The sequence below is a fragment of the Salvelinus fontinalis genome, chromosome 33 (genome assembly GCF_029448725.1).
Source record: "Salvelinus fontinalis isolate EN_2023a chromosome 33, ASM2944872v1, whole genome shotgun sequence".
Taxonomy (NCBI): Eukaryota; Metazoa; Chordata; class Actinopteri; order Salmoniformes; family Salmonidae; genus Salvelinus; species Salvelinus fontinalis.
The window spans coordinates 3005453-3031101 of NC_074697.1; the positions used below are offsets into that span (position 1 = coordinate 3005453).

A 25649-nucleotide genomic window follows, 5' to 3' on the forward strand; every position below is an offset into this window, starting at 1 on the left:
TCACAGAACAACAACACCGATAGGACAAACAAAACACACAATACTATAACAAAAACACAGGACACACACAACTGACACCATTTCTCATTCATTTTGTTGTGCTCCAGTCATGTGTGTGACTATCATTAAATTGATTAATGGTATTGTCATGTAACATATGCCAAAGCAAATAACCCTACTTGTACTAGTGCTTAATTCAATTAAGAAACACATGGCCATTATTCTGATTTAGGGCATGGGTTCGTCTGAGCCTATTTTGAGGCTAGGGATATCTTGAATGAAGATGATCGAGGCCAGCGGCTCCCTGTTTTAGAAGAAATGTATGTCATCGCATGTTTTGGCTGCAGTAGAAATTAATCAATGTAGTCATTATCATCATGATATACAGAATAACCTTTTTCACTGGGACTTTTTTTCTGTCATTATATCTCTAACTAGCTCCCCCATGTGGCCTGTCAATGAACTACAGATGTCTGCCCAGAATCATACCCAGTCGCGTCACTCCACTGGTTCCAGAACCATACCCAGTCGCGTCACTCCACTGGTTCCAGAACCATACCCAGTCGCTTCACTCCACTGGTTCCAGAACCATACCCAGTCGCTTCACTCCACTGGTTCCAGAACCATACCCAGTCGCTTCACTCCACTGGTTCCAGAACCATACCCAGTCGCTTCACTCCACTGGTTCCAGAACCATACCCAGTCGCTTCACTCCACTGGTTCCAGAACCTTGCCCGTCGATTCCAGAACCATGCCCGTCGATTCCAGAACCATGCCCGTCGATTCCAGAACCATGCCCGTCGATTCCAGAACCATGCCCGTCGATTCCAGAACCATTTCTGCTTCCCTCCACTGTCCAAGTGGAATATGGAGAGATGTTTCGTGAGCTGAAATAAAAGATCCCAGAAAGTGAGCTGCAGAAATGGCTACCAGAACTGTTGCCAGAGAACTAAATGTTCAATTCTCTACCATAAGCCGCATCCAACATCCTTTGAGAATTTGGCAGTACCTCCAACCGGACTAAACACATTGTGTAACCACGCCAGCCCAGGAACTCCATATCCGGCTTCTTCAGCAGCAGGATCGTCTGAAACCAGCCACCCGGACAGCTGATGAAACTGTCCATAGGGTGAGTAGCAGCGGGAGGAGAGAACACCTAGCTGACTTGTGGTGGCTATTCAGCAGCCTGATGGTCTGAGGGTAGAAACTATTGGCTAGTCTCTCAGTTTTTGCCATGATGCACCTGCACTGCCCGTGTCGGAGTGATTTAAGCGGGGAGAACAGAGCATGGCTTGGGTGCCTGATGATCTTCTTGGCCTTCCAGAGACACCTGGTGTTGTAGGTGTCCTGAGGGCAGGCAGTGTGCACCCAATGGTGCGTTTCGGCTGCACGTAGCAGCCTATGAAGAGCCTTGTGGTCCACGGTGGAGTTGACGTACCAGACTGCGATGCAGCCCGACAGTACGCTCTCGACGGTGCTCCTGTAGAACACTGTGAGGAGGTCCTCGGGGACAGACTGAATTCCTTCAGCATCCTGAGGTTGAAGAGTCGCTGTGGTGCCTTCTTCACCGCAGTGTCCGTGTGGTTAGACCATTTCAGCTACTCGGAGATGTGTACGCCGAGGAATTTGAAGTTATTGACCGTCTCCACGGCGGCCCCGTTGATGTGGATGGGGGCGTGTCCCTCCTGAAGTCCACAATGAGCTCCTTTGTTTTGGTAACGTTGAGAGAGAGGTTGTTTACCTGGCACCACGCAGTCAGAGTGCCTCCCTCCCTCCCTGTAGGCTGTCTGGTCATTGTTGGTGATCAAGCCTACTACTGTTGTGTCGTCAGCGAACTTGATGATGGAGTTGGAGCTGTGAGAGGCCACAAAGTCGTGCCAGAGTGAGAAAGCAATGAGAGCGAGGAAGCTATTCTGCTAAGCAGCTCATTGAAGCCTGTCGTTAGATTCTGGGTTAAACTTCTTATACTAGACACATGATACATCAGGAGTAATACTATAGTACGCGGAACAATAGAGACTGGTTTTTACATCACAAGTTAATGATTATCAATAGGAGCCAGATGGCTGTGGAATGTGCTGGGTAGACGGGAGGAAGTCACAGGATTGCTATTGGTGATACGAGTGGAGATCTTTGGATTAGGCATCAACGGGGTTGAGGTCAGGTGACCTTAAGGGAGAAGGAACAGTTATTACCCCATCACTTCCTGTAGAACCATAAAAGATGTAATGTTGGAGAAGAGGAGGAGTGCATCTAAATTGGAGTATAAAAAAAAAATATATATATATATATATACTGCTCAAGAAAAAGGGAACACTTAAACAACACAATGTAACTCCAAGTCAATTACACTTCTGTGAAATCAAACTGTCCACTTAGGAAGCAACACTGATTGACAATAAATTTCACATGCTGTTGTGCAAATGGAATAGACAACAGGTGGAAATTATAGGCAATTAGCAAGACACCCCCCAATAAAGGAGTGGTTCTGCAGGTGGTGACCACAGACCACTTCTCAGTTCCTATGCTTCCTGGCTGATGTTTTGGTCACTTTTGAATGCTGGCGGTGCTCTCACTAGTGGTAGCATGAGACGGAGTCTACAACCCACACAAGTGGCTCAGGTAGTGCAGCTCATCCAGGATGGCACATCAATGCGAGCTGTGGCAAGAAGGTTTGCTGTGTCTGTCAGCGTAGTGTCCAGAGCATGGAGGCGCTACCAGGAGACAGGCCAGTACATCAGGAGACGTGGAGGAGGCCGTAGGAAGGCAACAACCCAGCAGCAGGACCACTACCTCCGCCTTTGTGCAAGGAGGAGCATGAGGAGCACTGCCAGAGCCTTGCAAAATGACCTCCAGCAGGCCACAAATGTGCATGTGTCTGCTCAAACGGTCAGAAACAGACTCCATGAGGGTGGTATGAGGGCCCGACGTCCACAGGTGGGGGTTGTGCTTACAGCCCAACACCGTGCAGGACGTTTGGCATTTGCCAGAGAACACCAAGATTGGCAAATTCGCCACTGGCGCCCTGTGCTCTTCACAGATGAAAGCAGGTTCACACTGAGCACATGAGCACATGTGACAGACCTGACAGAGTCTGGAGACGCCGTGGAGAACGTTCTGCTGCCTGCAACATCCTCCAGCATGACCGGTTTGGCGGTGGGTCAGTCATGGTGTGGGGTGGCATTTCTTTGGGGGGGCCGCACAGCCCTCCATGTGCTCGCCAGAAGTAGCCTGACTGCCATTAGGTACTGAGATGAGATCCTCAGACCCCTTGTGAGACCATATGCTGGTGCGGTTGGCCCTGGGTTCTTTCTAATTGCAAGACAATGCTAGACCTCATGTGGCTGGAGTGTGTCAGCAGTTCCTGCAAGAGGAAGGCATTGATGCTATGGACTGGCCCGCCCGTTCCCCAGACCTGAATCCAATTGAGCACATCTGGGACATCATGTCTCGCTCCATCCACCAACGCCACGTTGCACCACAGACTGTCCAGGAGTTGGAGGATGCTTTAGTCCAGGTCTGGGAGGAGATCCCTCAGGAGACCATCCACCACCTCATCAGGAGCATGCCCAGGCATTGTAGGGAGGTCATACAGGCACGTGGAGGCCACACACACTACTGAGCCTCATTTTGACTTGTTTTAAGGACATTACATCAAAGTTGGATCAGCCTGTAGTGTGGTTTTCCACTTTAATTTTGAGTGTGACTCCAAATCCAGACCTCCATGGGTTGATAAATTTGATTTCCATTGATCATTTGTGTGATTTTGTTGTCAGCACATTCAATTATGTAAAGAAAAAAGTATTTAATAAGAATATTTCATTCATTCAGATCTAGGATGTGTTATTTTAGTGTTCCCTTTATTTTTTTGAGCAGCATATATATATATATACACATACATACACACACACATGCTTGTGTTGGTGTAAACATGTTTTGTCTGATGCAGCTGTATTGATCCTCTGGGAAGAATAAACTTGGTTTAAGCTTTCATAATGTCCGTAGAGTTTATTTACTCTGAGAATTAGAACCTAACACTGTGACACAAAGACTGGGCTATTTGTGTTGTATTATTATTTGAAACGTTTTTATTACGGAAAACCAAGTGAAAAACAAAAAGGAATAAAGATTCAACTGCATTAAAAACACAAGAGGCTCTTAAGTGTTAAGAGGAAATGTCTTGAGTGAATACTTGATTAAAATTGTTAATAAGCACGATCTGCCATTCATTAACCTCGTCCCCCCACGGGGGCTACTGCACAAAGCATTGGGCAGAAGTATCTGGTAACGAGGATGAACGATTCATAGACGTCGCTGAATGTGTCCCTCGTGTTAATTTCATTGTAAGTCTTTGGCATGATTATATGTCAAAATGTGAAATGAGAAAATCTCAAAACTATATACTCAAAAAAAAAAAAAACATTCACCGTGTTCCCTGTCTATTCACAGAAGGCACTAGGGCTATGATAGCCGATTTTGAATCTATAACTTGTCACACAACGCCAAAAGAAATGGTCTATAGCTGTATAATAAATGAACCTGTGTCTAACAGTCCGATGGCTACCTATTCGTAGTCTGTAGACCTATCTGATATGTGATTGGCTGCTGAAGTGATGACAGTATAGGACTGTCTCAAATGGCACCCCTATTCCCTATATAGATCCCCACAATACCCATAAAACCTAGCGGTCAAACAGGGAAATGGTTCCACCATTTATTTTCCCTCCTAGATTTTTAGAAACACTTAAAATAAGGGCTGTGTTTCACGTTGACTTACCCTGGCGTGACGTTTTGGTGATGCAACTCTCTCGGACAAGGTGACTTTATCAATATAGTTGCCTGTGTTTACCCACACTTCTGTATTCTGTAGTGCACTACATTTGGACCCTGGTCAAAAGTAGTGCACAATACAGAAAATAGAATGCAGCCTAAATTATCTGAATAAAAGCCTAAATTATCTGAATAAAAGACAAAATTATCTGAATAAAAGCTCACATGGGAAAATATATCTTACCGGTTCCATTCTACACTGAGGTATAAACATGAAGATCGTCATTTTGATTGATTGTGAAGAAGAGAGTTCTATATAAACTTAAAAAAGGACAAATAGCGTAAGCACCTCAACGTTTTTAAAAATCATCCGTTGTCCATCGACAAAAAGTCTGTCAGGCACCAGGGTGATGCAGCATGACAGCCATTTTGTGCCCAAGGCCATATTTGTGAGACTACCGACAACAGTGCCTCAGCGGTGGGTGTTTGTGAATGAGTGAAGAGCCAGCGGGGAACCAGTTTCCTTTCTCTTGCACCCTTTTCCCTACATAATGCACTACTTTTGACCAGTGCCATATGGGCATAGGATGGGGAAATAGGGCACCATTTGGAAGCCAACACTAACTCTCACCAAGGATTGCAGTAGAAGCAATTGGTGTTGCTGATAAGTATGATGAATCATCGGACCCATTCTTTGGGAGAAGGCTCTCTTTGAGATGTGACTGACCAGGAGACAAGGAGTTGAAGGATTAGTAGTACACTTGGTAGTACACTTCATAGTGCGCCATTTGAGACGTATGCTTAGTGTCCCAGCGGCCGGTCGTCGTAGGTGCTGTACCTCTTGACGTGGATACGGCGCACGCGCTCCCTAAGGTCCGCCCCCGAGTGGGTGGGGCCTTCCTCCTCCTCACTGTGGGAACCGCAGTGAGCGTGGCGACGGCGTGTGGCCTCCAATAAGGTGTCGTCAGGGACAGGAAGTGTCTCATAGAGCAGAGCGTTCAGGGTCTCCTCGTAGATCTTGGCCTCCGGGAACTCTACCTGGGATAGACAGGCAGATAGACTTTTGCTGGGCAAAAGTAGTGTGAGTGAGTGAGTGAGTGAGTGAGTGAGTGAGTGACTGACAGTGACAGAGTGAGTGAATGACAGAGTGAGTGAGTGAATGACAGAGTGAGTGAGTGAATGACAGAGTGAGTGAGTGACTGACAGTGACTGTGTGACAGAGTGAGTGACAGAGTGAGTGAGTGAGTGAGTGAGTGAGTGAGTGAGTGACTGACTGACTGAGTGAGTGACTGACTGACTGACTGACTGACTGAGTGACTGACTGACTGAGTGACTGACAGAGTGACAGAGTGACTGTGTGACATAGTGAGTGACAGAGTGAGAGAGTGAGAGAGTGAGTGAGTGAGTGAGTGACTGAGTGAGTGAGTGACTGAGTAAGTGACTGACTGACTGAGTGACTGACTGAGTGACTGAGTGACCGACTGAGTGACTGAGTGACCGACTGAGTGTGACTCTGAACAAACCTTGGTCTGTTTTTTCTCCGTGGCGTAGACTATGGAGGTGCAGCAGACCTCTGCCAGTTTGCGTCCCTGTCCGTAGAACGACCAGCAGCAGATCTCGTCACCGATCACGTCCTTGATGAAGAGAACACGGCCATTGTAGCTCAGAGACAGCTTGTCAAACAGCTCAATGTTCCTCAACAGGTTGTCGTCTGAATTACTGTGGAGGAATACAGCCCACGGGTCAAGAAGTACAGTAAGTATTTAATTGTCAACACAGTACATGATGAGTATTTTAGAGGCCCTCACGAAGCACTTACCAGCAGTCATTACCTATTAGTGACTCTCCAAACAATAGAACAAGCATAGAGCTGCCATTTTGTAAGGCACTAGACTTGTAGTAGTAGTAGTACCTTGTATAGGAGTACTTGTTGTTGCTTCGGTTGTACAGCAGCTTTACTACAGGCTTGGTGCAGGCCTGGATCAGTCTCACCTCCTCCTTGGCAGAGGTGATCACAGGGATTACACACAGAGACAGCTCTTTCTGGTCCTGTTACAGTACATAGAAGACACCACAGGCAGGCAGCCTGTTACAGTATATAAGACACCACAGGCAGGCAGCCTGTTACAGTACATAGAATACACCACAGGCAGCCTGTTACAGTACATAGAATACACCACAGGCAGCCTGTTACAGTACATAGAATACACCACAGGCAGCCTGTTACAGTACATAGAATACACCACAGGCAGCCTGTTACAGTACATAGAATACACCACAGGCAGCCTGTTACAGTACATAGAATACACCACAGGCAGCCTGTTACAGTATATAGAATACACCACAGGCAGCCTGTTACAGTATATAAGACACCACAGGCAGCCTGTTACAGTATATAAGACACCACAGGCAGCCTGTTACAGTATATAAGACACCACAGGCAGCCTGTTACAGTATATAAGACACCACAGGCAGCCTGTTACAGTATATAAGACACCACAGGCAGCCTGTTACAGTATATAAGACACCACAGGCAGCCTGTTACAGTATATAAGACACCACAGGCAGCCTGTTACAGTATATAAGACACCACAGGCAGCCTGTTACAGTATATAAGACACCACAGGCAGCCTGTTACAGTATATAAGACACCACAGGCAGCCTGTTACAGTATATAAGACACCACAGGCAGCCTGTTACAGTATATAAGACACCACAGGCAGCCTGTTACAGTATATAAGACACCACAGGCAGCCTGTTACAGTATATAAGACACCACAGGCAGCCTGTTACAGTATATAAGACACCACAGGCAGCCTGTTACAGTATATAAGACACCACAGGCAGCCTGTTACAGTATATAAGACACCACAGGCAGCCTGTTACAGTATATAAGACACCACAGGCAGCCTGTTACAGTATATAAGACACCACAGGCACCCTGTTACAGTACATATATACTGTAACAGGCTGCCTGTGGTGTATTCTATATACTGTAACAGGCTGCATACTGCATGACAGAGAGTGACTCACAAGACTCCGGCCTCTCATCAATGTGTGTCACTACCGTAAGCTTCATAATGTGACGCAATGTTCTCTATCGTCTAACGTTTTGAACAAGTTGACTGCAGGTATTTACTTAAGTAGTTAAAAAGATTCAAATATGTATATATTTTTTTTTTAAATGAATAATTAAGAAATTGTTTAAAATGGTATTGAAAATCCATCCTGTGGACTTTTCCAAATACTCCAGTATATGGTATACAACCCAAGCGTAGAAACGTGTATTTACTAAACTACCACAAGTGTAGAGCATATTACATCAAACGTTGTAAAAATGTAAAGCATCTCTGAGGTTGAGCAAATCTCTCTCATAAAGCTTTATCATTTCAGTCTTAAAAATTGCTCAAAGATTTAATAATATAAGCCTCTGAGCAGTAAATTCCAATCTGAAAATGGACTACACATCATTCATAAACTGTTAAGTGACATCCCCCATCTGTCACAAAAAAAAGGGGACATGACATAAATGAAAGCCAGAGGGGTTTTTAATTCAACATGGCATTGATTCAAGACTCAGCATAGATGAGGTAAAGGGGTCAATGGAACGCAGACCTTGGGGGATAGAGGAAGGACGCCGGATTGGCGCGCATTCAACAAATCTGATCTAACCAAGTGGATATTTGTCAAAACCGTCATGATTCATGTATTGTAACAGGCCTACAATGTGGTAATGTAACGGATGTGAAATGGCCAGCTAATTAGCGGTGGTGCGCGCTAATAGCGTTTCAGTCGGTGACGTCACTCGCTTTGAGACCTTGAAGTAGTGGTTCCCCTTGCTCTGCAAGGGCCGCGGCTTTTGTGGAGCGATGGGTAACGATGCTTCGTGGGTAACTGTTGTTGATGCTTGGCATTGCGCTTGGTGATCTTAGACTTGTGTGCGGCTGCTCTGCCACGGAAACCCATTTCATGAAGCTCCCAACGAACAGTTCTTGTGCTGACTTTGCTTCCAGAGGCAGTTTGGAACTCGGTAGTGAGTGTTGCAACTGAGAACAGACGTTTTTTTACAGGCTTCAGCACTCGGCGGTCCAGTTCTGTAAGCTTGTGTGGCCTACCACTTCAGGGCTGAGCCGTTGTTGCTCCTAGACATTTCCATTTCACAATAACAGAACTTACAGTTGACCGGGGCAGCTCTAGCAGGTCAGAAATGAAACAAACTGACTTGAAATGTTATCCCATGACAGTGCCACGTTGAAAGTCACTGAGCTCTTCAGTAAGACCATTCTACTGCCAATGTTTGTCTATGGAGATCGCATGGCTGTGTGTTCGATTTAATACACCTGTCCGCAACAGGTGTGGCTGAAATAGCAGAATCCACAAATTTCAAGGGGTGTCCACATACTTTTTTATTTATAGTATATGTGCTGTGATTTGTCAATTCAACTCAAATGACATTACTGCTGATGCATTGTGGGGGGCATTGCCTAGGCAACTAATGACCCATTTACTTGCTTCAGCAAGGAACAAAAAACGTTTAATCCCATTGTTAAGAGTCCACGTTACGGCCGAAACAGACTCAACTAGACTCCCGTCTTCAGTCAGCTGCTCATTCCACAATACCATTTTTCTTTTAATGGTCATTTTATTTTCACGACCGTCTTCATCCATAACCATCAGTTATATGGTAATTGTGTTAGCCCTAACTGCCACTTATAGTAAACAAACAGTACTGTTGTCCTTCAGCCACTAACAGAGTAGACAAACTGGTTAAAGCAAGTATCACAACACGAGGAACCAACCAAAATGGCAGCAAACAAACACACATTACAGTACAGTATGTTGCCTTCATGCACCGATTTAGGATCTAGCAAAGCTGCAGGTTGGATCACACAGCCTGCACCCCAAGCACCCCATTCCCTATGTAGTGCCATAATTCTGTCCAGAGTCCTATGGGGCATTCGTAGCACACGTCTCTCTCTGTGTCACTGACCTGCAGGCCTCCCTGGCACAGCTCCACCAGACCCTGGATCAGGTAATACTTGGCCTCAGCCAGCAGCTCCAGAACCCCCTGCCTGGCAGGGGGCAAGGTGACCGCTTCCTCCCGCAGGTACGTCAGGATGGAGCCAAAGTGCTTCCCACAACGATCTATCAGGATCCAGCCTGGAAAGGACCATGCAAGGCAAGTGAAAGGAAACGATCAATTCCGGTCAGATTTTTAGATTACAAATACCATTTAGATGTACAGGTCCTATGGCACATCATAAAAAAGATACACCGAAATATGCTAATTATTGCTTTAGCCACCTGTTCCATTCTGAAGTCTATATAAGACTAAGTAGAGTTTCCTCTATGTTTCTGATCACATAAGAGCGACAGGGAACTCAGCTTTTGTAAATTGTTAATTGACAGTCTTTCGCACCTTCTCTGTCAATGAAGACCTCCTTCCTGCCACTGAACATGGCCTTCAGCATGGAGTCCTGCCTGGTGAGCACCTGCAGCGTGGTGTAGAATAGGGTCCCCCCTACGTTTAGACGCACATACTTGTTACCCAGGCCCAACGCTGCTCTGTAGCTGCACGTCTTGGACTTGGGACACACCATCTGGGAGGCTGGGGAGGGGGGGGAGAATAGGATGGAAATGTCTCTTTGGCATCACCATACAAGAGTGTAAAAGATATCATACACATTACAAAACAGTCAGCCTAGCACACTGTATAGCCTACATAAAACAGAGGATATTGGCACATTCATTCATAACACACCGCTGGTCCATGTATACCTTCATAGGGAGGTCTGATGGCTTGGGAGCCAGTGGAGATGGCCTGGGTCTGGAGGCATAGCCGGTGCAGGGGGAGCTGGCAGCTGTCCCCGGACATGTCCCTCTGAAGGTAGATGACCACCCTGCAGACGGAGGTCTTGATGTCCCCCGCCGTGGTGAGAGCTACTGGGGGGGCCGCCACAGCCTCTCACTGGCCCTGCAGATCATACCTGGTGGAGGGGAGGCAATAGAAAACCACTGCTTTCTTTAGGCCTTGCCCTCAAAGCCCTGGCCTCTGCTGAGATGACAGACTAACAAAGTGACAGTTGGGTCAACGTCCTTCTGAAAGGACTGAAATCTGAAACCTTAAATTTATAGTCATTGACTGAAATGAGACCAGAGTTGGCCAACGTGGTCATACGTAAACACCAATAGTCGAAAACATTGTGAACACAATGGCTGGAGGAAGCCACCCACCCAATCAGTATCTTCCTCTCGATTTCCCTTTCCCCTAGCATGGAATGTGGCTGGGCCCACTATGCTGTGTGTGTGTATGTCCATCTTCATACAATAAACAAACTGTCTTATTTGGGAGAATGTCCCCAAAAACGTTGCATACCAGTGGAAGACAGTGGGTCTCTGGGGAACTTGGGTGCAGCAGTGTAATTTGTATTGTGTTATCAACCCATTCCACATATTATGGTTACTACTATAAAAATACAATGGCATGTATTTTCATAACGGTCATGGCATACGTCCTAATAAGTATAGTCACATTAGAGATTACTGCAATAAGCATACAACGTCTGTACGTATAATTATGAGATGAGGCCAACTAACTAGCAACATGCCATAAGGTTGAGTCACAAATTGTATTCAACTAGCTACTTAAAGTTAGCTGTACTGGCTTGCTAGCTAGCTACTGGCTAACTTACTGTTGTTAGCCAGCTATAATGTGTCTTAATAGAACATTAAAAAATATCTGTCTACGTACAAATTCAAGATCATTGAGACGAACTTAAATGACCTAGTCCTAGTGTTTAATAACTAGCTAACGTTAGCTGGCAAACCTAACTTGAAAGATAGAGTCAAATGTGTTGCTTACGGACTTTCTCATTTGCCACCCCGGCAAAAGCTAGCTGAAGATAGCTAAAATTAGCTAGATAGTATATTTTATAGATACTCACCCACGCCGTCTTTCTCTTGGGGTAATTATTTTGCTGAACAGTTCAGTACATTATAAGCTATGTAATGTAGCTACGCCAAACTACAATGGTAAATATTCACAAGGCAACGACGTTAAATAACTATCACCAACTACAGAAAAGTTGACTACACAAATAATTCTTCTTCGATAGTTTAACGGCGGATGGCATCCAATAAATGTTGCATTACCGCCACCTACTAGACTGGAGTACAACTCCTTTATAATTTGCTTGAAAAAATAAATAAACAAATACCCTACCATCTAACACTACACTCACAAAAATGATTAAAAAAAATAAAACCACCCTATTCCACTATTTAAATCTATGTAGTCCTCCCTCAGGCCAACAGCCTGAAAGGATGGGACACCACCACTGTAACTCTTCTGATGTCAAGTCTCACCCGCCAAAATACATCTCTGCAGCTGCCACCACAACCTCAATTTTCTGCGACTTACGTTCCATCCCCGTTCCATTTTCTGCGACTTTACCGTTCAGTCCCTGCAATACATATATCACTTGTTGGCCTATCCCTCTGTACTGGTACAGATCTACCACTCCTCTCAGGAGCCCTCCCCCTTGACACATCTTCCTCTACTTTCTTCACTGCCTCAGCATATGACAACTTCTGCACAACTCTAACCCTGGAAACCTCAACCTGCCTCTCTCGCACGGGACGTGTCTGATCCCCAGCCCCATGGGCACCCATACAATTAAAACATAACCACTTTTCCCAAAAACTTCACTCCTACTGTCACAGGCTCATCTTTATCCTGACCCTCGGTGCAAGCCTCGGGCTCCGAGAACTTCACCACACCCAACACCTCGGTTACTTCGCCCTCGTTCACTTCCATTTCTCCCCCCGTCTTCAGATCACTCTGGTTACACTTTCTAAAATTCTTCTTTAACACACCATCTTACTTTTTTCCGCATATTTATAACCGACTCAAGCTCACCGCTGCCTCTCTTTTTCCCTCCATTCCTCCTCCGTATTCTAACTATATGTCTCCTTATGTTAATACAGCACTTATTCTGACATAACGTTACATCTAGTTCTTGCCTTCTCAAATGACGCCATTTAACCGGCTGTCACAATCTCCGTACAATCAGCACGAACCCCTCGGGATGTAAGAGCTCAACAGTGCATCAAATTTATAAAGCAGCTGCTTCGTCTTGATGTTCTTCTTCATCAAAAGCTATCAGGACGCTTTTCCATTTCAAACAAGCACGCTCTTCCAACCACCATCCACCATCTCGCTTGATACCCTGTCCCCAACACGACTAGTTTTACTACAAATAATGTTTGTGTACTACAATTCCCATCAACCCCCCCCCCCCCCCTACCGGAAGTTACACTAGTTGGTCAAACACAACTGTTCCCTGGCAGCCGAAGTCTACTGTGGATTATATGCCACATAACCGCCACGTTGATATAACGTTTAAATACATTTAAGGTAAGTGAATGACTGACTTTAAGAGTTTTCTCACTTGTAAACAATAATAATTAGAATTTTGTACAGATTGTAGTTAGCAACTCACGCTCGGCTAATAGCTGGTCAGCTAAATGAAACAGTTCACTAATGCTACCGGCCTCTACTAGCTATTTTGCCCACAACAGGACAGTCCGATAAGGGCATCAGGGCAAGCTGTGAGATAGCCAGCTAACGTTAATTAGCTATCCAGATAGCTAGCTAAGTAGCAAGACCCCACTGAAGAACCGGCGTTGGCTAGTTAACGTTAACCTAGCTACATAATATTGCCAAAGTAGCAGCTGGCTAGCTAGCACTGATTAACGGTTATTGTATGTGTGCCAACTAATTCGTAACTAATTGATGTCAGATATGTTGCTATTGATTATTCAAAGGTCACAGAATCAAATAGTATGTTTTTTATTTGTTATTGTAAACTATATTTTCAGGTATTCTCTCTTGTCACCTACTCCTCGCGTTTACTAATGTAGCAACGGTCATAAATTGTTAAACGGTTAAAAAACGTTTGTGAATAAATGCAACAGTTGGACAATGTATGAAGATACTCCAAACTTTTAGAATATTTATATTCCATTAGATATTTACTGAATTATAGCACATTTTACTGGCATGGACAAATAATTAATGTTCATGGTTTTTGGTGGGAATTCAAGTATTTCATTTATTGGAAAATGTCACTTTCTTTATTAGAATGCACTCCATATTTTCTTATTGTATCAGGGTTTTCACCTTTTTACCCTTTGTGTTAAAATAAAGACAGTTACAGTGCATTTGGAAAGTATTCAGACCCCTTGACTTTTCCACATTTTGTTATATAACCTTATTCTGAAATAGATTTATTTTATTTTATTCCCTCATCAATCTACACACAATACCCCATAAATGATTGGACATGATTTGGAAAGGCATACACCACTCTGTATATGGTTCCACAATTGTCAGTGCATGTCAGATCAAAAACCAAGCCACAAGGTCGAAGGAATTGTCCGTAGAGCTCCGAGACAGGATTGTGTCGAGGCACAGATCTAGGGAAGGGTACCAAAAAATGTCTGCAGCATTGAAGGTCCCCAAGAACACTGTGGCCTCCATCATTCTTAAATGGAAGGCATTTGGAACCACCAATACTCTTCCTAGAGCTGGCCGCCCGGCCAAACTGAGCAATTGACGGAGAAGGGCCTTGGTCAGGGAGGTGACCAAGAACCCGATGGTCACTCTGACAGAGCTCCAGAGTTCCTCTGTGGAGATGGAAGAACCATCCAGAAGGTCAACCATCTCTGCAGCACACCACCAATTAGGCCTTTATGGTAGAGTGGCCAGACTGAAGCCACTCCTCAGTAAAAAGCACATGACAGCCCGCTTGGAATTTCCCAAAAGGCACCTAAAGGACTCTCAGACCACGAGAAACAAGATTCTTTGGTCTGATGAAACCAAGATTGAACTATTTAACCTGAATGCCAAGCATCACGTCTGGCGGATACCTGGCACCATCCCTATGGTGAAGCATGGTGGTGTCAGCATCATGCTGTGGGGATGTTTTTCAGCAGCAGGGACTGGGAGACTAGTCAGGATCGAGGGAAAGATGAACGGACAGATTCTTGATGAAAACCTGCTCCAGAGCGCTCAGGACCTTAGACTGGGGCGATGGTTCATCTTCCAACAGGACAACGACCAAAAGCACACAGCCAAGACAACGCAGGAGTGGCTTCGGGACAAGACTTTGAATGTCCTTGAGTGGCCCAGCCAGAACCCGGACTTGAACCCGATCGAACATCTCTGGAGAGACCTGAAAATAGCTGTGAAGCAACACTCCCCATCCAACCTGACAGAGCTTGAGAGGATCTGCAGAGAAGAATGGGAGAAACTCCCCAAATACAGATGTGCCAAGTTTGTAGCGACATACCCAAGAAGACTCGAGGCTATAGTCGCTGCCAAAGGTGTTTCAACAAAGTACGGAGTAAAAGGTCTGAATACTTATGTATAAGTTTTATTTTTTATAATAAAACCTGTTTTTTGCTTTGTAATTATGGGATGTTGTGTGTAGATTGATGAGGGGGAAAAAACAATTTAATACATTTTAGAATAAGGCTGTAGCGTAACAATGTGGAAAAGATCAAGGGGTCAGAATACTTTCCGAATGCACTGTATGTACCTCATTTGCATAAATACACCCAGTGTATTTGCATATATGAATAAGTTAACATAAAGGGGCGGAACAGGGCTGCAACAATCAAACACTTTTTTTTTTTTTTTGGTCTACACAACGTGCACTCACCTGCGCTTTCTAGACAGCCTCATGAATTACTATTGTGTGGCTTCGTTTATTAGGATCCCCATTAGCTAATGCCCATGCAGTTATAGACAAGAACAACATCAGATATTACATTAAAATTAGTCGGAAAGACGCCTAGAGACAACAAATACTGTTTACACACTATGCATGTTTACATATTCATATTGTTATATACATTAGTTAAATGAGATCTTTGGAAAAGAGGAGAGGCGCTGTGACACAATGTTTTATTCAAGTTGCTTTCATTTCAGTGCATCTCATTTCTAAACATTTCAACTAGATTAAATTATTACTTTTATTTTTTTTATTCAACAACAACAAAAATATCTTTAGTCTTTCTGAAATAAAGTGTTATTGGTCGCATACAAAGCAGATGGTTTTGCAGTTGTAGCAAAATGCTTGTGATGTAAGTGTTGAGGCGGTGCGTTAAGTCCCTGACAAAGCTTAAGCCTTCTTATAGAATCAACGAAAAGACGGATGTGTCCCCGTTGAGTTCATTTCAGCAATTACCGGGGGTGTGTTTGACAGGTCATTACAAACCATTTCCGCGGTCGTAACAGTGGAAAACATGACAGGCACAAGCAAGAGTATGAAGGAGTCGCATGAGTGAAATGAAAGCGTTCAATCCAGCGAGCTTTTAATGGCAAGATGTTGCACACCTCCGACACAGGAAATGGAAGTCTGAAAAAATATAGATCCTCAGGTGGGCGGGGCATGTGCATTACTATACTAATGTGACACACCTGACCCAAAATAATACAAATCCCCAAGTTATCTTTCACCTATTCCGCCCTCTTAGATCGGTGCAGATTAGCGAGAGATGAGGACAGGAAACCTCTTTAGACTAGATTGAGATGCAGGATAAAATAAACTAAAAGTTAAATAAATAAAACATCCATATAATCCATTGGTGTTAAAGCAGTTGTTTTCCCAGCCCCCTAATCTGTATCCCGGCTCTTGGGGACAGGTCTTGTGGCCATGACGAAAGACCCGTTGGCTGAAGCTGGTCTTCATTTTGATGAGCTCAACAAGCTACGGGTGCTGGAACCAGAGGTGGACCAGAAGACCAGGGAGCTCAAGGAGGAGTGTGAAGACTTTGTTGACAGTAAGAGCAGTCCATTATCTTCTGATTCGTGTCCCAAATGGCACCATATTCCCTATATAGTGGGCACTGAGCAAAAAGTAGTGCCCAGGTAATAGGGTGATGTTTGGTATGGACGACTGTGGTTCAGTTGTGTAATTTGCATAGAATATTGTTTTGTAAAGAACAGCGGAGATGTCTACTCACATCTCTTCCTAATGTTAAAACTGTTTTCGTCAAATATTGTTGCCCCCTAATTACAGAATTTGGTATTATTAACTTTCGTGCATTCATTCAATACACAGAAATGGGCCAGTTTCAGAAGATAGTGGGTGGTCTCATCGAGCTGGTGGATGAATTGGCAAAAGAGGCAGAGACAGAAAAGATGAAGGTAAGGGTCTGCGTTGGCTCTTTTTTTAAGTGTTGTGAGTTTCTTAGTCCATCTTTACAGGGCTCAGACACACACAGACAGACAGACAGACAGACAGACAGACAGACAGACAGACAGACGCTTGTTGTTCACTCCTTCAGTCAATTGTTTTCAACGTGTCAGTCAGATCAATGTGACCGCTGGGTCTAAAATCTGCCTATTTTTGCAAGCAATCTCGGGTTGAAAACAAAAGTGGACTTTGACTGCTAGCTAGCTAGGCCACTAAGTACACTTGTTGCACTTCTCTGTGGGAATGACCTGAGGGCTTGTTATCTGTGTGAACAACCTACTGCTGTACTGCCTCCTTCTCCCAGGCTATTGGAGCCAGGAACCTGTTGAAGTCTGTGGCCAAGCAGAGGGAGGCCCAGCAACAGCAGCTCCAGGCCCTGATAGCAGAGAAGATGATGCAGCTGGAGAGGTAAGAAGACTTTAAATCCATTTCACCTCAAAAAAGCACAAGAAAGATGATTGACACCCAACATCTCAGATTGTTCTGAAATTGTTTTTGTTGTTGTTAGAAACAGATTTGTATTCCTGAAACATTTTATTATGTTGAAATATAATTTGATGTCTGAGTAATTAAGATAATTGATTGCAACCAAATTGGTCATTTTTTTATTTATTTATAGGATTCATATCACAGGTTGTTGGTGGAACCTTAATTGGGGAGGACGGGTTCCACAATGATTCATATAATGTTCAATAAATATAGTACCTAACATACGATTTGGAACACAATTCTTTGGAAGCATGAGTAAGACACGAGGAATCCAATAAAATGATCAGAAGCCCCCCCCACGGACCCCCCCCCCCCCCCACACCACTCCCACCCCAACAACCAGTATACAGTATCAGTTCCTAATGTCTGACATGTAGTATGGAGATGCTGCTTGGATTATTGTTTCTTCATACTATGTCATGCATTCCTAAAGTTGGATTCATAATTTCTTACTCAATGACAGGAAGAAGTTTGGTCTAAATCAGATGTTGGGTACTATTTTTGTTTAATATTATGTGAATCCTATAAATTAAAAAAGGGACAATTTTTGGTGGAATCAATTAGCTTAATTTCTTAGATACAATTTCAACAAAATAATGTTTCAGGAATGCTAGTCTTATCTGGGGGGTTTTTAACTACAGAAATTATTTCGGGAAACAATCTGAGATGGTGGGTTTCATAACTTTCTGAAATGACATGGAATGACCCTGTAGCATGGTCCCAGATCTATTTGTGCTTTTGCCCACTCCATTGTCAAGCCAAACATGTTTGGGAATGACAATTCCATATGGTGTTGGCAAGGGAGCAGAAACGGACTGACACCCAGGCTTAGAAGACTGAGCAGATTTAGTGTTTTTCTTATTTCATCTTGTTCTGAGGACAGCTCTGCCTCAAGGCAGAAACGAACGTGATTGGACTCCCGAGTGGCGCAGTGGTCTAAGACACCTCATCGCAGTGCTAGCTGTGCCACTAGAGATTCTGGGTTCGAATCCAGGCTCTGTCGCAGCCGGCCGGGAGACGCATGGGGCGGCGCACAATTGGCCCAGCGTCGTCCGGGTTAGGGGAGGGTTTGGCCTGCAGGGTTGTCCTTGTCCCATCGAGCACTAGCGACTCCTGTGGCGGGCCGGGCGCAGTGCACGCTGACCAGGTCGCCAGGTGTACGGTGTTTCCTCCGACACATTGGTGTGGCTGGCTTCCAGGTTAAGTGGTTATTGTGTCAAGAAGCAGTGCGGTTGGGTTGGGTTGTGTTTCGGAGGACGCACGGCTCTCGAATTTCGCCCCTCCCCAGTCCGTACGGGAGTTGCAGCGGTTAGACAAGACTGTAACTACCAATTGGCTACCACGAAAAAGGGGTAAATAAAATCTATATATAAAAAATAAAAATTTATTAGGAAAGAAATGTAAGACGTATCAAATCTCCTTGTGAAATCAATAATGATGAGGAAATCTAGTCAGTTAGTGTCTCATTCTCAAGAGTTGACCTTAAAGTCAGTCAGTTCTTTAGTCGGTTGGTTCTTTAGTCGGTTGGTTATTTAGTCGGTTGGTTATTTAGTCGGTTGGTTATTTAGTCGGTTGGTTATTTAGTCGGTTGGTTATTTAGTCGGTTGGTTATTTAGTCGGTTGGTTATTTAGTCGGTTGGTTATTTAGTCGGTTGGTTATTTAGTCGGTTGGTTATTTAGTCGGTTGGTTATTTAGTCGGTCGGTTATTTAGTCGGTCGGTTATTTAGTCAGTTGGTTATTTAGTCAGTCAGTTAGTTGGTTATTTAGTCAGTTATTCAGTCAGTCACCTGGGTTTTAATTAAGTTTGTTTAATCTATTCCAGGTATCGTATCGAGTATGAAGCTCTCTCCAAAGTGGAGGCTGAGCAGAAGGAGTTCATTGACCAGTTCATTCTGCAGAAATAAGGAGCGTGACGAAAGCCCGCAGTATTCGTGTGCGTTTGTGACCATGTTTCCAGGGTGCCTGTATTGTTTTCTATGGGTGATATCCACTACACTATGGGTTCACGCGAATCGCTCATCTGAACACGATAACCTTTCTGACACCCCACACAAGCAATCCAAAACTGCTCCAACTAAAAACAGACATGTTTTGCTTAGCGAGACGGACTACATGCGAAGTTAGAAGTAACTTGTCACCCGTCTATTAGAGCAAAACATGTATTTTCACTAGCAGGTGTCTGAAGTGACAACCCTCCTTCCTAGTTATAATTTTTGTTTTGCATTTTAAGTGTTGAACGCTTGAATGTAATCAGAACCTGAGGCTCTATAGTCATAACCTTTCACACCACTACAGTACGTCAGACAAGCAAATGGGGAAGAAAGCTATTTATATACAAAGGAGTGGATTTATACTATTTATATCAAAGGAATTACTATGTATAGATTGTTTTCCACTTGTAGAAAAGGTAAAAGGCTAAGTACGATATTTGCATGTTACTGTAAATAATTTCATGATTTTTGACGGGGGGGGAAATCATGTATTTTTTGCTTTGTGTTGACTGTACAACCCCCCCCCCCCCCCCCCCCCCGTTGTCATCTTAACGCTGTTTGTTTACATCTAAGGTACGAATAAGTTCTGCTGGTGTTTTATCTGATCATTTCACCATTGTCTGGGACCACACCAGAACATCTTCCCTCGGGTGCCTTAATAATGGAATTTCAGGCCAGTTTTATAACCAAACACTAAGTACATTCGAAAAGTTATATTAATCGTTTTATGTTTACGGTATATATATCCAGACATTTTCAAAAATTCTCATACTCTGTATTCATCTTATCTATGTTAAAGGTTAATGGACCTACTTCATCAATAGATGAGGTATACTTGAATAAAAATGATATTTTGATTCTCTTGGTGTCAACATTCTTGACTATTGCTCACCTGTGTGCAGATTATCAAACGTTTAAATTCTTATGAAGAATGTTTAATATAACCTTGATATTTTTCTTGACTTAAAATGTACAAATTGATAATTCATCACTTGAGAAGAAGAAAAAAATCACTCTGAACATGTGTACAATAGTCTAGATTAGAGGGATGATTGCCTGGGTGGATGTACAATAGTCTAGATTAGAGGGATGATTGCCTGGGTGGATGTACAATAGTCTAGATTAGAGGGATGATTGCCTGGGTGGATGTACAATAGTCTAGATTAGAGGGATGATTCCCTGGATGGATGTACAGTGGGGTCATACTTTGAGATTGGCAATCAGACTAGTAATCCACCTGTACAGTCAATCCAACTAGTAATAGATGAGTGTCTCATTTGATCTTCTTGGCCTTAGCTGGGCCCTTCCCCCTCCTTGGCCTTAGCTGGGCCCTTTCCCCCTCCTTGGCCTTAGCTGAGCCCGTTCCCCCTCCTTGGCCTTAGCTGGGCCCTTTCCCCCTCCTTGGCCTTAGCTGGGCCCTTTCCCCCTCCTTGGCCTTAGCTGGGCCCTTTCCCCCTCCTTGGCCTTAGCTGGGCCCTTTCCCCCTCCTTGGCCTTAGCTGAGCCCTTTCCCCCTCATTGGCCTTAGCTGAGCCCTTTCCTCCCTGAGTGTTGTAAATTGATCTGAAGAGCATTGTGAGCAGCTGCAGCAGAGGAACCAGGAGGTACAGAGCATAGATGACTGCCAGGGTGTAACGGTCCGTCTGGGGACTAGGGTGGGGCTCTGTGGGGAAGGGGTAGTAAAGGATGGGGACCAGGGTGGGGCTCTGTGGGGAAGGGGTAGTAAAGGATGGGGACCAGGGTGGTGGCTACGTGGGTGGAATAAACAATGGCCGGGGTCCTGATCCACTTGCAGCCTCCTGGAAGAGAACCGCATTAGGTTGGTATCCGCTCATGTCATGACAGACTTGTCGTCACGTCTAATCTATGACATAACGTCTGCGTTTCATATGGCACCCTATATAGTACACTACCCATAGGGCTCTGGTCAAAAGTAGTGCAGCACATGGGGAATAGGGTGCAGTTTGGGATACATACACTAATAAAGGGTTGAGTTACACACGACTAAATGACTATCTACTACGTGTCAAACCAAAGGTCTTCTTGCAACATCGGCCTCATTTTGTAAATGTCAACACCACAGATGTTTGCTAGCCGTATGGGGCCTTGATTCCCTATGTAGTGCACTGGTGTTGACCGTCCTGGTCAAGTAGTGCACTGGTGTTGACCGTCCTGGTCAAGTAGTGCACTAGTTTTGACCGTCCTGGTCAAGTAGTGCACTAGTTTTGACCGTCCTGGTCAAGTAGTGCACTAGTGTTGACCGTCCTGGTCAAGTAGTGCACTAGTTTTGACCGTCCTGGTCAAGTAGTGCGCTAGTGTTGACCGTCCTGGTCAAGTAGTGCACTAGTGTTGACCGTCCTGGTCAAGTAGTGCACTGGTGTTGACCGTCCTGGTCAGAAGTAGTGCCCTGGTGTTGACCGTCCTGGTCAAGTAGTGCACTAGTGTTGACCGTCCTGGTCAAGTAGTGCACTAGTGTTGACCGTCCTGGTCAAGTAGTGCACTAGTGTTGACCGTCCTGGTCAAGTAGTGCACTAGTGTTGACCGTCCTGGTCAAGTAGTGCACTAGTGTTGACCGTCCTGGTCAAGTAGTGCACTGGTGTTGACCGTCCTGGTCAAGTAGTGCACTGGTGTTGACCGTCCTGGTCAAGTAGTGCACTGGTGTTGACCGTCCTGGTCAAGTAGTGCACTGGTGTTGACCGTCCTGGTCAGAAGTAGTGCACTGGTGTTGACCGTCCTGGTCAGAAGTAGTGCACTGGTGTTGACCGTCCTGGTCAGAAGTAGTGCACTGGTGTTGACCGTCCTGGTCAGAAGTAGTGCACTGGTGTTGACCGTCCTGGTCAGAAGTAGTGCACTGGTGTTGACCGTCCTGGTCAGAAGTAGTGCACTGGTGTTGACCGTCCTGGTCAGAAGTAGTGCACTGGTGTTGACCGTCCTGGTCAGAAGTAGTGCACTGGTGTTGACCGTCCTGTTCAGAAGTAGTGCACTGGTGTTGACCGTCCTGTTCAGAAGTAGTGCACTGGTGTTGACCGTCCTGGTCAGAAGTAGTGCACTGGTGTTGACCGTCCTGTTCAGAAGTAGTGCACTGGTGTTGACCGTCCTGGTCAGAAGTAGTGCCCTGGTGTTGACCGTCCTGGTCAGAAGTAGTGCACTGGTGTTGACCGTCCTGGTCAGAAGTAGTGCACTGGTGTTGACCGTCCTGGTCAGAAGTAGTGCACTGGTTTTGACCGTCCTGGTCAGAAGTAGTGCACTGGTTTTGACCGTCCTGGTCAGAAGTAGTGCACTGGTGTTGACCGTCCTGGTCAGAAGTAGTGCACTGTTGTTGACCGTCCTGGTCAGAAGTAGTGCAATGGTGTTGACCGTCCTGGTCAGAAGTAGTGCACTGGTGTTGACCGTCCTGGTCAGAAGTAGTGCACTGGTGTTGACCGTCCTGGTCAGACGTAGTGCACTGGTGTTGACCGTCCTGGTCAGACGTAGTGCACTGGTGTTGACCGTCCTGGTCAGACGTAGTGCACTACAGGGAAAAGGGTGCCATTTGGGACGTATCTCGTGTTATATGGACCTTTGAAGAAGGCGTTTACAGCTATGGGGATGAAAGGTGATTGGACCAGGTGCCTCGCAGAAGACGAAGGACTTGAACCAGGTGGGGGGATCAAGCATCATGGAGTCTCTGAACTCATCCCCATGCCAACTCAAAAGATCTTTCATTTAATAACAACACTTTTTTTTATGTCAAATTTACAGAGGTTACACCTGTGCAGGAAGCAACAACTGAAGATATATGAGAAGCAAAATTTAAAACTATAATCTCTAGTATACGAAGAATACCCATAATGTATCAAAGGAAATATACACCAAAAATATATACAGCTATCTAAACTTGAATTTAGATTTTTTGTTGTTGACTGGAGGTGGTTAGAATAAGGACTGTCCAGCATGTCTCCTCTCTGGAGGTGGTTAGAATAAGGACTGTCCAGCATGTCTCCTCTCTGGAGGTGGTTAGAATAAGGACTGTCCAGCATGTCTCCTCTCTGGAGGTGGTTAGAATAAGGACTGCCCAGCATGTCTCCTCTCTGGAGGTGGTTAGAATAAGGACTGTCCAGCATGTCTCCTCTCTGGAGGTGGTTAGAATAAGGACTGTCCAGCAAGTCTCCTCTCTGGAGGTGGTTAGAATAAGGACTGTCCAGCAAGTCTCCTCTCTGGAGGTGGTTAGAATAAGGACTGTCCAGCATGTCTCCTCTCTGGAGGTAGTTAGAATAAGGACTGTCCAGCATGTCTCCTCTCTGGAGGTGGTTAGAATAAGGACTGTCCAGCATGTCTCCTCTCTGGAGGTGGTTAGAATAAGGACTGTCCAGCATGTCTCCTCTCTGGAGGTGGTTAGAATAAGGACTGTCCAGCATGTCTCCTCTCTGGAGGTGGTTAGAATAAGGACTGTCCAGAAAGTCTCCTCTCTGGAGGTGGTTAGAATAAGGACTGTCCAGCATGTCTCCTCTCTGGAGGTGGTTAGAATAAGGACTGTCCAGCATGTCTCCTCTCTGGAGGTAGTTAGAATAAGGACTGTCCATCATGTCTCCTCTGTGGAGGTAGTTAGAATAAGGGCTGTCCAGCATGTCTCCTCTCTGGAGGTAGTTAGAATAAGGACTGTCCAGCATGTCTCCTCTCCGAAGACGGTGAGAAGAGTGGAAGAAGTCATGGTAGCAGGACTAGTTGAAGAAGTCATGGTAGCAGGACTAGTTGAAGAAGTAATGGTAGCAGGACTAGTTGAATAAGTAATGGTAGCAGGACTAGTTGAAGAAGTCATGGTAGCAGGACTAGTTGAAGAAGTAATGGTAGCAGGACTAGTTGAAGATGTCATGGTAGCAGGACTAGTTGAAGAAGTCATGGTAGCAGGACTAGTTGAAGAAGTAATGGTAGCAGGACTAGTTGAAGAAGTCATGGTAGCAGGACTAGTTGAAGAAGTAATGGTAGCAGGACTAGTTGAAGAAGTCATGGTAGCAGGACTAGTTGAAGAAGTCGTGGTAGCAGGACTAGTTGAAGAAGTCGTGGTAGCAGGACTAGTTGAATAAGTCGTGGTAGCAGGACTAGTTGAATAAGTCATGGTAGCAGGACTAGTTGAAGAAGTCATGGTAGCAGGACTAGTTGAAGAAGTCATGGTAGCAGGACTAGTTGAAGAAGTCATGGTAGCAGAACTAGTTGAATAAGTCATGGTAGCAGGACTAGTTGAATAAGTCATGGTAGCAGGACTAGTTGAATAAGTCATGGTAGCAGGACTAGTTGAATAAGTCATGGTAGCAGGACTAGTTGAATAAGTCATGGTAGCAGGACTAGAGACACCAGATGATGTTCCTTGTCAACAGAGAGATCCTGACATGTTGCATGTTTAGAAGGTGGACATTGTAACATTTAAATTTGAGAAAACAGGCATCACTATCCCCGTACAGTAGATACCAGCAATACATCAATATGTAGTCTGCCATAAAAACTCAAGAAGAAGAATAAGAAGTAGAAGTAGTAGAAGAAGAAGAAGTAGAAGAAGAAGAAGTAGAAGTACAAGAAGAAGAAGTAGAAGAGGTGATAGAAGAAGAAATAGAAGTAGTAGAAGAAGAAGAAGTAGAAGAAGAAGAAGAAATAGAAGTAGAAGAAGAAGAAGAAATAGAAGTAGAAGAAGAAGAAGAAGTAGAAGAAGAAGTAGAAGTAGAAGTAGAAGAACAAGTAGAAGAACAAGTAGAAGAAGAAGATTGTCAACTGGAGTTTGTGATTCCGGGATTCAGTTCTGTACGGTGTCATAGAGTGGAGGGGGTCAGGTGGGGGTTGTGCTACGTTAGTAAAAGAGGGGATGGGCGTACGTACACAGTATTTTGGAGATATTAGAATGTGTTGTGATAGAAGTATGTATGAATAGAGGTAACATTGTAATAGCTGTCTTCTATAACCCCTACAAACCTCTCTTGTTAGCACAGTTAGAAGGGATTGATTAGACGTTTAGTGGTAGGAAAGTAATATGGTTCGGTGATTTTAATGCCCATAATGAATTTTGGGGACGTAAGCATAAAGATAACGATGGGAATATCATTGAAGAATTTACAGATAACGGGACTAGTGAGTGTAAATGATGGGAAGGGGAGGAGAATCAATGTGG

The 25649-nt window shown here is 44.7% G+C and overlaps 2 protein-coding genes and 1 pseudogene across 3 annotated transcripts; 1 reads left to right on the forward strand and 2 right to left on the reverse strand.

Annotated features, from left to right (window-relative positions):
• Positions 1-3904: 3904 nt before the first annotated feature.
• tnfaip1 (tumor necrosis factor, alpha-induced protein 1 (endothelial)) lies at positions 3905-13013 on the reverse strand. 2 transcript variants are annotated; one of them, XM_055894998.1, is made up of 7 exons: positions 11715-13011; positions 10549-10757; positions 10190-10378; positions 9761-9930; positions 6683-6819; positions 6294-6489; positions 3905-5808 (listed from the first exon to the last, which is right to left on the reverse strand). In XM_055894998.1, exons 2-7 carry the CDS (start codon positions 10643-10645, stop codon positions 5572-5574), a joined length of 1026 nt encoding a protein of 341 aa, XP_055750973.1. In that variant the 5' UTR covers positions 10646-10757; positions 11715-13011; the 3' UTR covers positions 3905-5571. The 2 variants fall into 2 exon arrangements, with proteins under 2 accessions (XP_055750973.1, XP_055750974.1); XM_055894999.1 differs by having other exon boundaries at positions 5656-5836; positions 11715-13013.
• Positions 13014-13077: 64 nt separating this feature from the next.
• LOC129831644 (intraflagellar transport protein 20 homolog) lies at positions 13078-20374 on the forward strand. The gene is made up of 5 exons (XM_055895000.1): positions 13078-13186; positions 16480-16617; positions 16899-16984; positions 17338-17441; positions 19346-20374. Exons 2-5 carry the CDS (start codon positions 16491-16493, stop codon positions 19425-19427), a joined length of 399 nt encoding a protein of 132 aa, XP_055750975.1. The 5' UTR covers positions 13078-13186; positions 16480-16490; the 3' UTR covers positions 19428-20374.
• Positions 20375-20979: 605 nt separating this feature from the next.
• Positions 20980-23218, reverse strand: LOC129832507 (sigma intracellular receptor 2-like; annotated as a pseudogene).
• Between the last annotated feature and the right edge of the window lie 2431 nt (positions 23219-25649).